The following is a 15,520-nucleotide window of genomic DNA, read 5'->3' as shown; positions in this document are numbered from 1 at the left end:
GACCAAAACTCATTATCTACCGTAGATCAGTTTACATGTAGCACACTTAATTTTTATCCATCATAATTCATTTTGTAGATCAATATTTAAGTTGTTTTTTTATTCATAAATTTTCAGTAGAAATTTTTGCCAACTCATTATATTGTAATCGGCTGAACGTTTTCCAATCTATGACACTTGAAAACGAGGCCTTCGAAACGTAGATTTTAATTACGCTTACAGTCGTAGAATATCTCAAGATTGCATGTCAATAATATCCTTGTCAATTACCCTCCGAACAAAAAACTAAAATTGATTTTAAATTCAAACATTAATCTAACTTAAAAATATTAAATTAAATGTTTTATTCTATTGGATTATAATATTTTTAAGTTAGGTACAAAGCAAACATTTTTATAATTTAAAATTTTGTAAATAAATATTATGTTTGTATACTGACAAGTTTTATTCCACAGAACTTCTTCAAAGATCCTTGGAATACCTTCGATTTGATCACGGTGGTTGGCAGTATTATCGACGCGGTGGTCGTTGAATTTGGTGTAAGTAAAACAAAAATTACTTAAATTTTCTTTATTCAAAGTAAAATTGAGCAAATGAAAATCTCAATTTTATTTTGCCTGTTTGACTGTCGATGATGTCGATGAATTTTTCTGTAAATAAAGGAAAGGGCAGCGGCGAAAGTGTCAAAAGAGTCTGCGCAGAGGGTATGTTTGTCCTGCAAACCAATCTAAAACCATATATATGCCCGAAAACGTCATGTGTCTTTTTAGCCAGTTTTCTCTGCAGACAGTGCGTAGATGCGTAGCCAATGTGATATTCTTAATATAGTAAACTTTCATCCATCCAAAGTATAAAAAATAAACGAATTTATACTCAAACTTAACCTCAGAACGCAAATAAATTCGTTATTTTTGTGGCTAGCTGCTTTGGATTCAAAGTTTACGGTGTTCTTCTAAATCTCCTCTAGTTTTTAGTGTCAACAGAATTAATTTAACCTTTTGGATACTCAAAAACAACAAAAACACACTTTACAGGTTCAAAACTCAATCTTACACTTGACTTAAACACAGAATGGAAACTGAAGCAGACCGTACTAGTTAACCTCTTCTAGCAGCCATTTTGTGCACGACAAATGCCATGACAATATGAATTGAGGTTATGTGATTGATCTAACCCACTTTCTTCCAAAGTATCCACAAGGTTGGGTTTAAATTAGGCCAGACCAATGTGCAATCTTTTGAATCTGTTATCATGAGAGCATTTTCCAACTTTCAGTTGAACGTAGTGAGTGTGTGTGTGTATGTGTTTAATCATACCGTACTGAATCGAATACTAATTAGTAACTAGTGCTAGTGTGCAGTGTGCGGCGCTCCGATGTTTAGCTGAATTGTGCATTTGAACTTTAAATATTACTAATAAAATACCTCGTTGGAGTTGATGGGTAGTGTCTGACGTGGATGAGTGCATGTATCAAGATGGCGGTTTGCTTTTCTAGGACAATTTCATCAACGTCGGCTTTCTGCGGTTGTTCCGCGCGGCGCGTCTTATCAAACTCCTGCGGCAGGGCTACACGATTCGCATCCTGCTCTGGACGTTCGTGCAAAGCTTCAAGGCTCTTCCATACGTCTGTCTTCTAATAGCGATGCTGTTTTTCATTTATGCTATTATTGGCATGCAAGTACGTCAATAATCACAAAATTATTAACATTTTTAATTTACTAATATTGTGTTATTATTATTTTATCAGGTATTTGGAAACATTGCTGAGAATCCAGCAGAGTCTATCAATCGACACAACAATTTCCGAAATTTTATACAAGGCCTTATGTTATTATTTAGGTATGTAAAAGTAGATTTAATATCAAAACCATTTTTTAAAATTTCACTTTTTATGTTCATAGATGTGCAACGGGCGAATCCTGGCCGAGTATTATGTTGTCCTGCATAAAAGGACGACAATGCGATGAGAAATCCGATAAGGAGGACCCGCTTAGTTGTGGGTCAAACCTGGCATACGCCTACTTTGTATCATTTATCTTCTTTTGTTCATTTCTTGTAAGTATTCCACAAAAAAAATAATTATACAGATCGAGATTTCACCAAATTTATACTTTTAGATGTTGAATCTGTTCGTTGCTGTCATCATGGACAACTTTGACTATTTAACAAGAGACTCGTCTATTTTGGGCGCCCATCATTTAGACGAGTATGTAAGAATATGGGCTGAATACGATCCAAATGCTACGTAAGTTAATCACTTAAATGTTAGTGGTTATGTTCATGTATAACTGGTGGTTGCAGAGGTAAAGTCCTGTATCAAGAAATGTACGACATGTTGAAAAACATGGACCCGCCGCTGGGATTCGGTAACAAGTGTCCCAATCGGTTGGCGTACAAAAAACTTATAAGAATGAACATGCCGGTGGATGCAGAAGGCCGGGTGAATTTTACAACCACACTCTTTGCACTTATACGAGAGAATCTTGCCATTAAAATGAGACCAGGTAAATTGGAATTAGAAAAATGAATTTCTTGATTAAAATGGATGATATTAAATGTTCGACAGCTGATGAAATGGACGTGGCCGATGAAGAACTCCGTGAAACAATAAAAATAATCTGGCCAATACAAGCGAAAAACATGGTGGACTTACTAGTGCCTCCACCGGACCAGCTCAACACTGGTAAGATGACAGTGGGAAAGATCTACGCCAGTTATTTGATATTAGAGAGCTGGAGGACGACCAAATTCGGCCAGCTGGAGTCAGCCGGAGGCAATCAGGTAAACCACACGAGTATCCTCACGAGCTCACGAAGCCATTTTGAGATTTACTAACATTTACTAACATCAACACTAATCTAGGAACAGACTAATCGGGAATTTACGAATAATAATTGGCATTCTATAGACAAGAACACAAAACAATCAGAAACTGAATCAGGTTTTAAAGATCAGAGCTGCCCCTCTTTTAGACAAGTAAACAAATCAATTTCACAAAATAATCAAAAACAAAAAGAAGTGTATAGTCGGTGTTAATTGTACTTACTTCTCTATTATAATTGATAATCGTGTAGAGAACTACGTTGTAGTTGATATACCTACGTATTCGGAACTTTTATTTGTACCTCCATTTTGAAATATGTCTGATCGTAGAAAGACACAACTCAGGTTGTGACATTTTCAATGTTTGCCATCACGTGCATGACAGAATCATACTTTAATAGGCAACCCAAAATACATTTCAATTTAAAGCTTACTTTAGTTTCTAAACGTGCACATGATGGCAATGGTTAATCTTATCAACTGGACATATTGTATTTCTCGCAGTAGCGATCAATGTTAAGCCTTCCGTTTGCGTTGGACTTTGTTCAATGTGCAACGTGCACGTGTGTCGATCTCCCCCCAACACTGAGATTAGCTAGAGCCCCCCATCTCTCTGTTTCTATCTCTTGTCGCCCAGCTACAGTTTTTACTAGAACCTTCACCAAAATATTCAAACGAAAAAAAAGTACCACCCGCCCCGAACAATGAATCAACTATCTTTATATCTATTTCAGGGTTTTGGAAATAGCCCCTCAGCCAATCACGCGGTAGTATATTTGTTATTTTCTTCCTTATTCTAAGAACAGCATTTGTTCATATTTTCATTCTCCACATTTGACACGCTCCTCGTATTTTTAGCAAGCGTAAACATTTTTTTACGATGATCTCATTCATAGTACGGTCCTGTAGCGAGGCGCCGTTTTTGTGTCTTGCTCCTTGTTCTCGTTCTCTCTGTACATACGTGCTCCGTTCGATGATTTTGCACCCACTTTTTTAGATGAGCATCGATGTCCTTTTTAAATGTGTACATATCTAATATTGAATGCCCTTAACTTCTACCAATTGTTTGTGTCTTGTCTTTCGATTTTAATCTTTGATCTTGTAGTAATATGGCGATGACTAATGGATATTTGCATGCGTTGATTGATTAGTGACCATGACCAATAGTGTACATAACCTCCTATTACTATTATGATCCTTCTTTTACGAAGCAGAACGCAGTTAGCACTTGAATTCAACTATTTTCGATTTTTAACTGTAAATACACTTAAAACTCGACCATGACTGCTCTGCTCGATTTTGCATGCTTTTTTCGAATACTCTGCGATCGTGTGCAATGCTCTGTATATACCTGTACATACAATTTTGACAATTTTGCTAACCAGAGAGTATTTACTGATATTTTGGGCACAACTCTTTAAAACTTAAACTTGATTATTATTGATGATTGATTATTACGAGTAGTACGATATATAATGTAATTATGCTAGACTTAATTCGGAGAATTGATGCAACGCGCAGGCGCGGTAGCGCACGCCGGCCCTGTTGGTGTACTATGTGTGTGTGTTTTGTGACATGCCCAGCCGAAGCGGATAGGTCGCAGATCGTGCGTTATGTTGATACTTTGGTTTTTGGCGTATAGGCGAGTCTGTTAGCGCAGTTGTTGTGTGTTAGCCGCGCGCGCAGACGCGCTGCGTGTTTGTAAGCTAAAGTTGTGTTGGATATGGCAGAAGGCGTCGTTTTTTGACTGTCTGCTGGACATGGCCGGCCAGCTGGGCAGTCGCGCCGGCTCGATTAGTCTCGAAGGCGCACCGCTCATGGGCGGGCAGGAACAACCCGAGCAGGCGGCCGCTGCCGCACCTGTACCCACCCACGCCCACACGCTGCATCCCCTAGGGCCGGGTCATCATCCGGACGACACCAAATCTCTAGCTACGCTTGCTAGACGCAACACCAAACGACGCTCCTTAAGGTAAACATCTACAGCACATTCATTTACATAAATTAACAATAAACTTTCTTTATTTGCAGGAACAAAAAGGTGAAAAATAACGACTTGACGGTAACCAAAACAAAATCGATGTGTGTTAGGGCAGAACTTTAGGTTTAGGTCCAGACGGTGATATAATAATTGTTGAATGTCTATCAGATTTTTACAGATCCACTGCTATAAATACTCGTGCATAATCTTTGCTCTAAAAAATGATGACATAGAAACAGTTTAAACTTTAGTCAGGTATAGAAGGTACCAATTAGGGTCGAGACGAGATCAGTCTAGGATCTGCATGTCGATCATCAACTTCTAATCAATCTTTCTAACACTAGCGCTTAAAAATTGTAGGCTAGGATCTTCGTGTCTTGTATTGAAATCTTTAGATTAATTCAATTTTGCAACTTTCGCAACTTAATAAGTAAATTAACAGTATTTGTGTGTGTTTTAATAATCTAGTTAAATTAATCTAGTGCACTTTGTGATCGTGTGTATAAAGTATTCAGAGAATTAATTTGCACCAATTTTAAGACATCAAGATCAGCATGTATCTGATTTTTGCATGAATTCTATGTGTATCTAATTGTTACGGGACTTGGTATGAATGGGACTGTTTTAAGTACTTAACGAAATTTGCGTAATTTCTTCGGAAGTTTAAACTAATACAAAGGAAAACATCAATGACCAGTAGTTTGATCAGTAGCGCTGGTAGTCTGTAGTCTGTGACTGATTTTACCAACATGTCCGAAGCAGGTGATGGAACTACAGGATGTTCTGGGCTCACGCCGTCCATCGATGGAGAGCATAGGCGATCAGCAACATTTACATCCGGCGGGTAACTACCCGAACACGCATCGAAGATCACCGAGTTTAAGGTAATGTATAAACACGTGGTACTACTGCGCACGCGTGATGGGCTGCGGTGCGAGGTTAGGTTTGTATCTTTTTGGTCATGCGTAGACGTGGGAACTCCCCGTCGATGCAGCGTAGTCCCTCGCCGGGACGTAGGTATCCATCACATCTGCACCACGATATTGGCTTCTCGGACACGGTGTCCAATGTGGTTGAAATTGTAAAGCACGAACATCAACGTTCGTCGCAGAGGCACCGGAAAGGAGGTAGTAAGGACTCATGACGTTCGCCAGTCTTTAGCAACGCTCTTGCTGATTGTGACTGTGTTATAGGTGAGTTTCTGGGATCATGGTCGGCGTCGACCAGTCCGGCGAGGTCACCCTCGCCGACCAACAACAGGCATCACTACAATGTGCGGCATGGAGGCGGCGGAGGAGGAGGTGGAAGCGGAGGCTACAGGGCGCCGCACCGGGGTGCCGCTTACGGTACTACCAGCCTTTGCCAGAGATCTAGATCCCCAAGTCCCACACATCCCGTGCCTCATCAACACGGTCCTCCTACAATCGGTATTAGCAGCATCGTTTCTTACACCAGAGGTATTCTAAATGCCACTTTGTGTGGGGATAATGTATTGTTGTAGCTTGCGCGGTTGTGGGACTTCCGGTGCATCATTCAGCGGCCATGCAGGGCAGCGTGCAACACAGCCATCCTGTACTTGGGTCTCGTAGAGGGCAAGGAAGGAGACTACCGCCAACTCCATGCAAACCTTCGACGTTACAATTACGACCAGGACCCATCAACTTTCCAAAGTTGAATGCATCGCCAACCCACGTAAATAATCCTCAAAAATTATAAAAAGAATCCTGTTAGGTAATACCTGGTCTGGGTTTAGTTTGATCTCTTGCAGATGCAATCACATTCGGCACATGCTACACCCCATGCATCACTCAACATGGCGCTGGTCAGAGAAAGAGAACCACCTCACGAAATGGTAGCACCACTTCGAGACGCGCCCGCGGCACCACTCAGCTTCGAGCAGGCGGTAGCACTGGGACGTGGTGGACGGATGCTGCCCAGTCCTGTGCCCAACGGCTACAAGCCGAAACCGTCGCGCTCGCGGCACTCTGACTCCGACGACGACGACTGGTGCTAACACTAGGGGACCTACTCAGTCACATGAGTACCCACCCACCAAACGGACGCGCGCGCGGTGTGATGACTTAACTCGCAAAAGGCCTTCAAGGAATTGATTATTGTGTTTTTAAAACGAACCGCAAATTCGTAAAAATTCGCTTGTGCATAACAACCCACCGACGAACCAAAAAAATCAGCGCAAAAAAATAATCCAAAACAAAGAAACAGAAAAATAAAACAGTAGCGGTGTCACGAACAATGTTCACATTCAGTGAGCGGTGAGTACTGTCCCCCGGCGAATGTTAAACAAACAACACTTAAGTATAGACTTACCGGAAACGCCATCTTCGACTTTATTCAACTTACATTTAAAACATATTAAAGAAATCATCATGCAAACACTCTAGTCTACTATTAAGAACGTTGTAACGAAGTTCCAGTTCGTTGAGTGGTTATTGAATATAATACACAACACACGTTTTCGTTCGAGCGTTAGTTGTCTGAACTAAAAACAGTGAGAAAAAGAACGTAGAGAACGTGTAAAGTGTAAATGCGCATAGGCATTTTTATACTTTTCTATGACTATAGCGCTTTGTTTGGAACATCCAGTATATTACGTTCACTGTATGCAGGCAAAAAAAAAACAAAAAAAAAACACTCACACACAACTTTAGTAACTCAACTGCCAGCGATCGAACAAAACAAATTCCATGATTAACTTGAAGAGAAAATACTAAAATGACAACAATTATTATTAAGTTTGAGTTGATCTGACGCCACACACCGAGAGAACACTTCGTATACCTTTGTACATACAAACAAACAAAGCAAAAACAATGGTAACTTGCAGTTAGATTTCAAATTTACTAACCAACGTGTGTATGAATGTCGTTTTTACACATTAACGTTATAATAACCAAAACTACAAAACAAAAATGATGAAAAAACGGTGCAAGGACGCAAATGGACAGGCGATGACGAGGAATATTATTGATAATTATATAATTCTTCCCTAAAGTGCTTTAAAATCACTAAATTTACGAATCCATAACGTGTATGTGTGTGTGTGCAAGTCGCAGACCGGAAACCCACACACGTCACAAAAACATAACAATAAAAGCAGCGTTCGCCGCTAGATATCTAACCTAACCTTAAATTTGCATTCAGCTGTACTTAACCTCACTGGACGCAGAGATCCGCAAGACGTGTTGAATTTGTCTGTTGAAACTTGTCAAACGTGAATATTATCTATAAAACATTGCGCATGTGAAACACTTGAAACTCTTTCCACCAGCTACAACACTACACTTCAACCTAAGTTATACAGAGTGTTCCAAGAAACATAGTCTAAGTGTTGATAAATGTGCTGATTATTTCGTTGCTAGCATTTGGAACACCTTATACCATGGTTATTTCTGTGATATGTAAGATGAAACCGAGCAGGAAAATCTAGTGACACACACACCAACACATGCATTCGACTAGATAGTTTGAGTTGATTGGTTTTAGTAATTCACTCATAACACAGAAAGTAACAAGACATTCTCATCGTGGTGTTGTCATAATTTAGGCAATATATTCAATCAATTTACAGCGTTTGATTGTTTGCTAGAATTTTCTACCGAATCCGAGCATGAAATAGCGTGAACCTTGTGTATTTATACCGGAACGAAGTGTTTAGACAACCTAATTTCATTGTATAGTTGTATTTTTAACAAAAGAGATGCCTTATATATAAAAATGAAGTTAACAAGTAAACCAAGTTGGGAAAACAAGACGTAATACAGAAATTTGCGCGCGTAGAGTCGGCGCGGGATGGCGAATGAAAACTCGGTGTGAAAAGTTGTAAACATTTGAAAAATTGTACAGGAGTGCACTCACGTTTCCGATATTCACACAATCTTAGCGTGTATTTCGGTCTTATTAAACCTTGAACTTAGCTGATATGAGACAACATTAACGTTAAAACTAACCTAAAAATGAAGCGATACTTACGCGTGCGCAAGCGCATAACATTTTTTATATTAACAAGAAACTAGCGCGAGAAGGTCGCGATCCTGTTCCCATTCGTGTCGTGGAGAATAATAAACATAAAAACACACTAGGATTAATATAAAACAAACAAAAAAAAAACTATGCAAGTAATTTAAACTAAAATGAGAAAACCCAGTGAGAATCGAAGAATATTATATATACAAAAGAAAAAAAAAACAACCACACATATGCTTATAACGTTGATCAAGATGGCGGGACGTTCAATCGGCGTCGTGTATTCTTTGGCTGTAAATATTATAAATATGATCATAGGCTAGTCTAGGTGTAATCGTGTTCCATATGCACACAAGAATCTTACATTGAAATTCAAGTTCACTTTGATTTCGTGCGCTGGCGCCCTCTGTGTGTTGATAATCTATAATCTACGAGATATATTGTATGTTGAATTTGTTGATTCTTGTTGAATTGTTTCGCGATCTTTCCGATTTATTTGTTCATATTGTAAATGTGATCACGAATTCTTTCAAAGCGCGATGCAAAATGGCGCATTGGCGTACCACCATTTTGTGTACATCCGGATGCATATCACACACACACACACCACACTCACACATAAGCGCGCGCGTTGAAGCATTCGATAATTACGAGATAAGATAGCTAATTATTCGCATTTTCGAGCCACACCATCATCAGGAATATTCGCCCACGACGATGACACGTAACACTTTCACCCGCCCCCACCCACACACATTAACTAACTAAGGATAACGAGTTTACAATTTAAACGTAAATTTTAAACGTGAATAAATACTACTATCTCTGCCAATTTCATCAAAGTGTAAACAAAAATGATTACGGGTTGCATTCGTGCCTAATTTCGTTTTGTCGCGGACACATCGTTGATTATGATAATATATATCGTTGATTTTGTTGTCAAAGTTTAAGAATGCCAGGTGTTATCGGTTCCGCTCCTTTTTGCCATACTGGTCGGGTCACACACTCAACCCAACACCCTGTATATATCCAATAAATTTGCACATATTGAAAGCAATATTATTAGAATGGCAATTATTCGTTGGTTTCTCGTTGAAATTAATACTTAGCTTTGACCCGACGGCGTTATTACTATCCCAGATAAAATCGTGTGTATGTTGTATATCGTGTCTGCTTGTGCATAACCTCGATAAACATGCGCGAACAAAATGGCCGCCGCGATACGAATCGTTTTTTCCCAATGATGTTGTGTTCCCTAGTCGTAGCCGCTCTTTCAACTAAATACATTTACTTATAAAATCAGTCGAACGCCGAACGCAGCGCCGGAAACCGGAAGCACTCGACATGGCGAGACATAAATGACTTTTACATTTGCAAATAAAACTAAATAGTAACTACATTGATGATGATTCAAAACAACACACATTCGTACTTGTATTATTAACTTATGTCGTAAGCAAACTTACACTTAATTACATATTACATAATATACCTTATCGTATAAGTACATATAAATATAAAATACGAGTTCAAAGTCCAAATTTTATAAAATTCAGCATCTGTACATATATTTTAAATCTAGATATGAGAAATAATAGTAAATAAAACCATGAGGTGATGTTGGCGGCGAGTGGAACGGTCGACCGGAAACAATATGGCGGAGGATGCCATCCACATTTCAAAAATGATGCTGGGTTATGTTTTTCGTGCACGAATTGCGATGGATTCAAACACTGCGGGCAAACAAAACAAACAAAACCAGAGAGAAAACTATAAGAAAGTATTATTATCATGTTACATACATAAATTATAAGCGCATAATAATTTATCTAAATATAGTTGTTAAGACTTGAACAGCAACATTTTTGAAGTTGGTTCGTGGAGACGAGGCGACACACGATGGTCGAAATGCGACCGCTGCGAGATATTGAAATAATATATATTGAAATATATTGATCTATTGTGAGCATGATGTGTAAAAATGCAAAGCGACACGTAAAAACGACAAAAAAAAAATCACAAAAAATTGAAAATGAGAAACCAAAAATTACAGAACTTATAAACATTTAAGAGAATGAATAAGATTTATATATAAATATATTATAATTATATGACATAAAAATCTTTTTCGTAATTATGTTATGTATTGAATATTTATGTAATTTATTATTAATATCTAATGATATCAGTTAGACTATTTGCATTAGTGTTATAACTAAACAAACAAAAAACAACAAACAAAAATATTATCATCGCTTTAAAGCCCATTTTTTAATGAAAATCGTAAATAAATTATGATAATATATGAAAACACAAGATGCGCACAAGAAGCAAATCCTAAATTCGCACGATTTTTCATTTCTCGACATTTTTCATTCCTATTTTCCATTTTACTTCAGTCAAAATTACTGAAAACCGCAATTTCCAGCCTATATGCCACTGTTTATTTATTGTTTCGCGTGTTTTTGGTAATTAGGACCGTTTATTGACCGAATTATTATTACTTTAACAAATCACATTTTCCTTGGTTTCTAAACAAATTCGATCTTGGTAGCGACATCTACCGCATCAACTTCGAACCAAGCGCCTACAAGCTAGACAATTAGCGAACGTCAAACAAATTCGTTACAAGAGTCGTTGAGTTGTTACGCTTTTACGCGGTGATTGCCAGAATTTCCACCGATTCCGGCACAAGCTACAGACGAAACATATTTAGTGTTTAAAAAGCTCGTTTCAACCTGACTAGAATATAATAGAAAAACGAATACGCGCACGTTTGTGACAACTGTTCACTATATGTGACTAATTGCACAAACACAGTGCGTAACCTCTTCATCAAAACTAACAACGAGTCAAGTGTAACGAAAAACGGCGATTCGTAGTTTATCGCGTCATGAATCAGAACGATGTTGCAAGCTACATCTCATCGAAGAAGATGTTACATCTACGCGATGGTTTGGATTCGACGCTGTCTACGATTAACGAGTCGTTCATGACCGCTGATGAAAGCGGCAACAATTCCACGCAGTTTTTCTCAGTGTTGGAGGACAGCACCACAGAGACAATCTTAAATGATATCACTTATGATAATTTAGAGATAGATGACAGGGAGTTCACGCTTTCGAACGCTACTGCAGAGAGTACAATTGGTAAACAGGAGGAACTTGAGGAAGAGATTCCTGAGGATCAGGAGTTGATTATTTTCAAGTCACCACACTCTTCAAAGTTATATGGGCTGCAAAGTACACAAGATGAAGAGGGTAATCTGCTTAAATATCAGTATGAAGTGTTGTAAGTTGACAATTATTATTTTAAAATGTTTTACATGTGTTTATTATGAATATAATATGTTTATTTTAATTTTTTCAAAGCTTTATTTGCTTATATAATGATTGTTTTATGGAACAATTAATGCCTGTTTCATGTGATTTGATACTTTAAGTAACGTGGACACTTTAATGTTATTATTAGTAATTTTTGTTTGTTTTTTGGCGCACAGGCAAAACGAAGATGGTCAATTTGAAAGTATTCCCGGCACAATTGAACTGGTACCTTATGATACAACACCCGCGAGTGTAATCCGAAATATCGAGTCACTTGAAGCACAAGAAGTAGGCGAAGCACTTTCCCAACACGATAGCATCGCCAACAACAATGAGAACTGTGATGAAACCGAAAATGATCAAATGAACATCAAACAAGAAGTAGAACAAAAAGTTACAGATGTCTACATAACCGGAGACACTGATGTTGACGCTAAACTGCAGTTTGAATATCAAGAAGGTCAGGAACAAGAACAAATGGTGCATGAAAACGAAACTTCTGATAGTCAGCGTGTAGCACATCAAGTATTTGATGGTTTATGCATGAATCTAGAGGAAGAACGAGAAGGCACACAGGAAGATCCACTACAGGATCGATATATACCCGATTGTTCTATTGAGTATGAAGAACCCTTTCAAACTGATCAAAATGAGGATAATCAGGGGGCGGAGAATGAAGATGAGGAAACTCGTGTTCCTGTTAAGCAGGGAATACTTGAAAGTGCTCTGGAAGGCATTTACTCTCCTGTTAAATCAGAAAATCCAATGGAACTATATGTCCATGATGAGGAAGATCAACCAGGTGACCTTGAGGTGGAAGAACCCGTTGTAGAAGAGGAGGAAGAAGATGAACAGGTTATTCATTTCCAGAAAATTCAGACTCAAACTCGTCCGGGTCATAGAACAATTGCATTATATCCCATTGGTAAAGAGGTTTCAAAGCAGGTAATTGCGACTATTGAATTACCCTGTAGGTCATATCCCAAATTGATTGTGAGTGATACAGGCGCACCTTTAAAGTGTCTTAACAGTTTGAAAAGATCGCATGGTGTTTCGAATTCGTTGGTGATATCACCACAAAAGGAAAATCTTGAAGTAAAAGCAGTTCTTCCATTGGTGTAATAAAGAAAAACAACGTTAGACGCACACTTGTGAAGAAAACTGACATTTCTTTGGAGAATTTAGTTATTGAAGATAATAGCACGTCAACAAAGCAACCAGAGAGATACAAATCGGAGCGGGATAAAAAGAAGCATCCGTCTTGGAATGTCAACAAAATGATTTCACAGACGAAGATTATAGAAGCACCGATTAGGCAGGAACGTTTACCTAGGAAGCAGAAGATTAAACCATTGGAGAGACTTGGCGAGGAGTTAGTTTTTCAGCATGTTACTGTCACGGCGAATGGCGTCGTTGAGACTAAAGTGGATGGAATTGTCCGAGATAGGAAGGTTCTGCAACCAAGTGAATGTATTCATTTATCTGATAATGAGGATGAATTCGAGCGGAAAACTCGCAAGCGAAATTCGAAAAGGAAGCAGATACAGATTGTTATTAGTGATTCAGATGATGAGAGCTTAGAAACACCGAAAGAAGATGAAACACCAGGAAAGTGGGACGAAAATAAGGAGGAACCTGAGGAAACATCATCGGAGTCAAATGAAAAAGAAACAAATGAATGCCCAAAATGTTCGAAAACTTTTCCGAGTGCCGGTAGTCTAAAGACACACCTCCAATTTCATACTTTAGAAGAATTAAAAACAATCGATTCGAAGGAAGCAAAAGGTAAACATGTCTGTTCTATTTGTTCAGAGACATTTATAAATGCCTTCCTAAAGAATAAACACGAACAATTGCATAAAGCACGGACGAGAAACGAATGTGCGGTGTGTAAAAAACTGTTTAAAAACTCAATGGCTTTAAATGTTCATCAGAGATCGCATGCGAAGGATAATTCAGGTCAGACTTCCGCGAATTCAAATGTAGTCAAGAGGAGGTCTTTAAGGAGTTATGACAAATCTTTACAACCGAAACCAGCACAGTTTTCATCATCGAGAGTGACACGAAATGCTTTAAATTCAAATTCTAACAAAGTCGATAGTGAGAAGGGCAAAACACAAGAGAATAAAGCCCGATTATCACATATAGTCCCTAGGAAAACCATTTTGGCAAAAAGAACATCATTAATACCTACAAAACTGATAGCGGTAGGAAGTCATTGATGCCACCACCTGCAACGACTCGAAAACCCACATTGCCCACAATTTCAACCCGTAGGTCAATATTACCTTCAAAGATGGCACCTGCTCGATCAAGTATGACAACGCGCGCTTCAATCAGCAACCAGACGAAACCTTCAACTTCTACTCGTCTATCAATCTCAAAAATGTTCAAATGTTTGACTTGCAATCGCGTATTTTCAAACAAAATACTTTTGGACACGCATATTATTAAAAACTGCGTCAAATCACCACGACGGCCATTGAGATCACAACCAACCGAATCAATACCTTCAGAAAACAATAAATTAAACATCACTAGTGCCTCCACATCAAGAAACACCTCCACACGTTTATCAACAAATTTAATTGGTCGACACCAAACTAGGTCGCATTCTACGTCGATGATCAACGAGAATGTGTCGAATATGTCTCTGGCTAATTTCAAGTCCACCTCGAGTTTAAATTTGACCATTGGTGAAAACAGAAAGAATTCCAGTAGTACGAAAAAGATGCCTTTGTCTGCACGTCACCGGATTACAACGAATGCGGGCATTCCTGCGATGGGCATGCGGCATAGCTTCCTGAACTTCAAGCGGAAACTCATGGAGAAGGACAGCGACAGTGAACAGGAAACGGACAGTGTATTTCAATAACACAAGGGGAACCAATTAAAAGTTAGAATTACAAGTTTAAAGTGAATATGCCGCGTGTGATCGATTTACAATTGATGAATTCTGCGTCTCACGCGTGGCGTTCACATATTTTATATAAAAATTAGTACTACTTTGAGAGAGGATTAACGATGTGTAAGATGTACAGTGTTTTAAATGCTTGTCTTAATATTTGTACTGAACGTTAATATGTAATTGATAAAATATTTAGTAAATGACACGAACAGTTTGTGTTCTCAAACTATATTTGAAAAGTAAGTCCCGGAAAGAAGTGTCCTTGTTTCGGAAAAAGTTTTGATTTGCTATCGTAACAATATGTTTTTAATCTAATCTTTAATTTTTTATTGACATATTCTATTTGTTTGCTATTTCAGTTTTACAATTAGATTAGAGTTTATCATTTCGTGATGTTCGCGTTTTATGCGTCGCATTCCTCACTAATCTTATTTTGTGCCAGTTTTATATCTTTGCTTTTGATCACAACCAATCGCAATACACTCTGAAAAAAGACAGAAA

The 15,520-nt window shown here is 38.4% G+C and overlaps 2 protein-coding genes across 33 annotated transcripts in view; both read left to right on the top strand.

The window, feature by feature from the left end:
- Window positions 1-11,130, top strand: part of LOC135801649 (voltage-dependent calcium channel type A subunit alpha-1-like) — a 36,777-nt gene extending 25,647 nt beyond the window's left edge. For 10 of the 32 annotated variants that reach the window (XM_065315120.1, XM_065315118.1, XM_065315124.1 and 7 more), the window contains 16 exons: window positions 456-539; window positions 663-704; window positions 1,496-1,678; window positions 1,748-1,839; window positions 1,902-2,055; window positions 2,118-2,245; window positions 2,302-2,504; window positions 2,567-2,781; window positions 3,558-3,590; window positions 4,554-4,795; window positions 4,855-4,864; window positions 5,564-5,688; window positions 5,774-5,934; window positions 5,998-6,231; window positions 6,306-6,496; window positions 6,558-11,130. In XM_065315120.1, coding sequence (XP_065171192.1) covers window positions 456-539; window positions 663-704; window positions 1,496-1,678; window positions 1,748-1,839; window positions 1,902-2,055; window positions 2,118-2,245; window positions 2,302-2,504; window positions 2,567-2,781; window positions 3,558-3,590; window positions 4,554-4,795; window positions 4,855-4,864; window positions 5,564-5,688; window positions 5,774-5,934; window positions 5,998-6,231; window positions 6,306-6,496; window positions 6,558-6,818 — 2,358 coding nt within the window. In that variant the 3' untranslated portion in view covers window positions 6,819-11,130. The remainder of the gene's footprint in view (window positions 1-455; window positions 540-662; window positions 705-1,495; window positions 1,679-1,747; window positions 1,840-1,901; window positions 2,056-2,117; window positions 2,246-2,301; window positions 2,505-2,566; window positions 2,782-3,557; window positions 3,591-4,553; window positions 4,796-4,854; window positions 4,865-5,563; window positions 5,689-5,773; window positions 5,935-5,997; window positions 6,232-6,305; window positions 6,497-6,557) is intronic. The other 22 variants (XM_065315129.1, XM_065315142.1, XM_065315127.1 and 19 more) reach the window with 12 other exon arrangements.
- A 237-nt stretch (window positions 11,131-11,367) lies between these two features.
- Window positions 11,368-15,248, top strand: LOC135801655 (uncharacterized). Its single transcript, XM_065315146.1, is given in 4 exon segments — window positions 11,368-12,079; window positions 12,288-13,218; window positions 13,221-14,325; window positions 14,328-15,248. Coding segments are annotated over 4 exon segments (3,093 nt in total). The 5' UTR covers window positions 11,368-11,681; the 3' UTR covers window positions 14,987-15,248.
- The last annotated feature ends 272 nt before the right edge of the window (window positions 15,249-15,520 follow it).

The sequence above is a fragment of the Atheta coriaria genome, unplaced genomic scaffold, assembly GCF_025399875.1.
Source record: "Atheta coriaria isolate IRGN ID8LTWV9N9 unplaced genomic scaffold, Caltech_Dcor_3.1 hic_scaffold_11_pilon, whole genome shotgun sequence".
NCBI classification, from domain to species: domain Eukaryota; kingdom Metazoa; phylum Arthropoda; class Insecta; order Coleoptera; family Staphylinidae; genus Dalotia; species Dalotia coriaria.
Note: the sequence above shows the minus strand (reverse complement) of the source record. Positions and strands in the feature narration are given on the sequence as shown.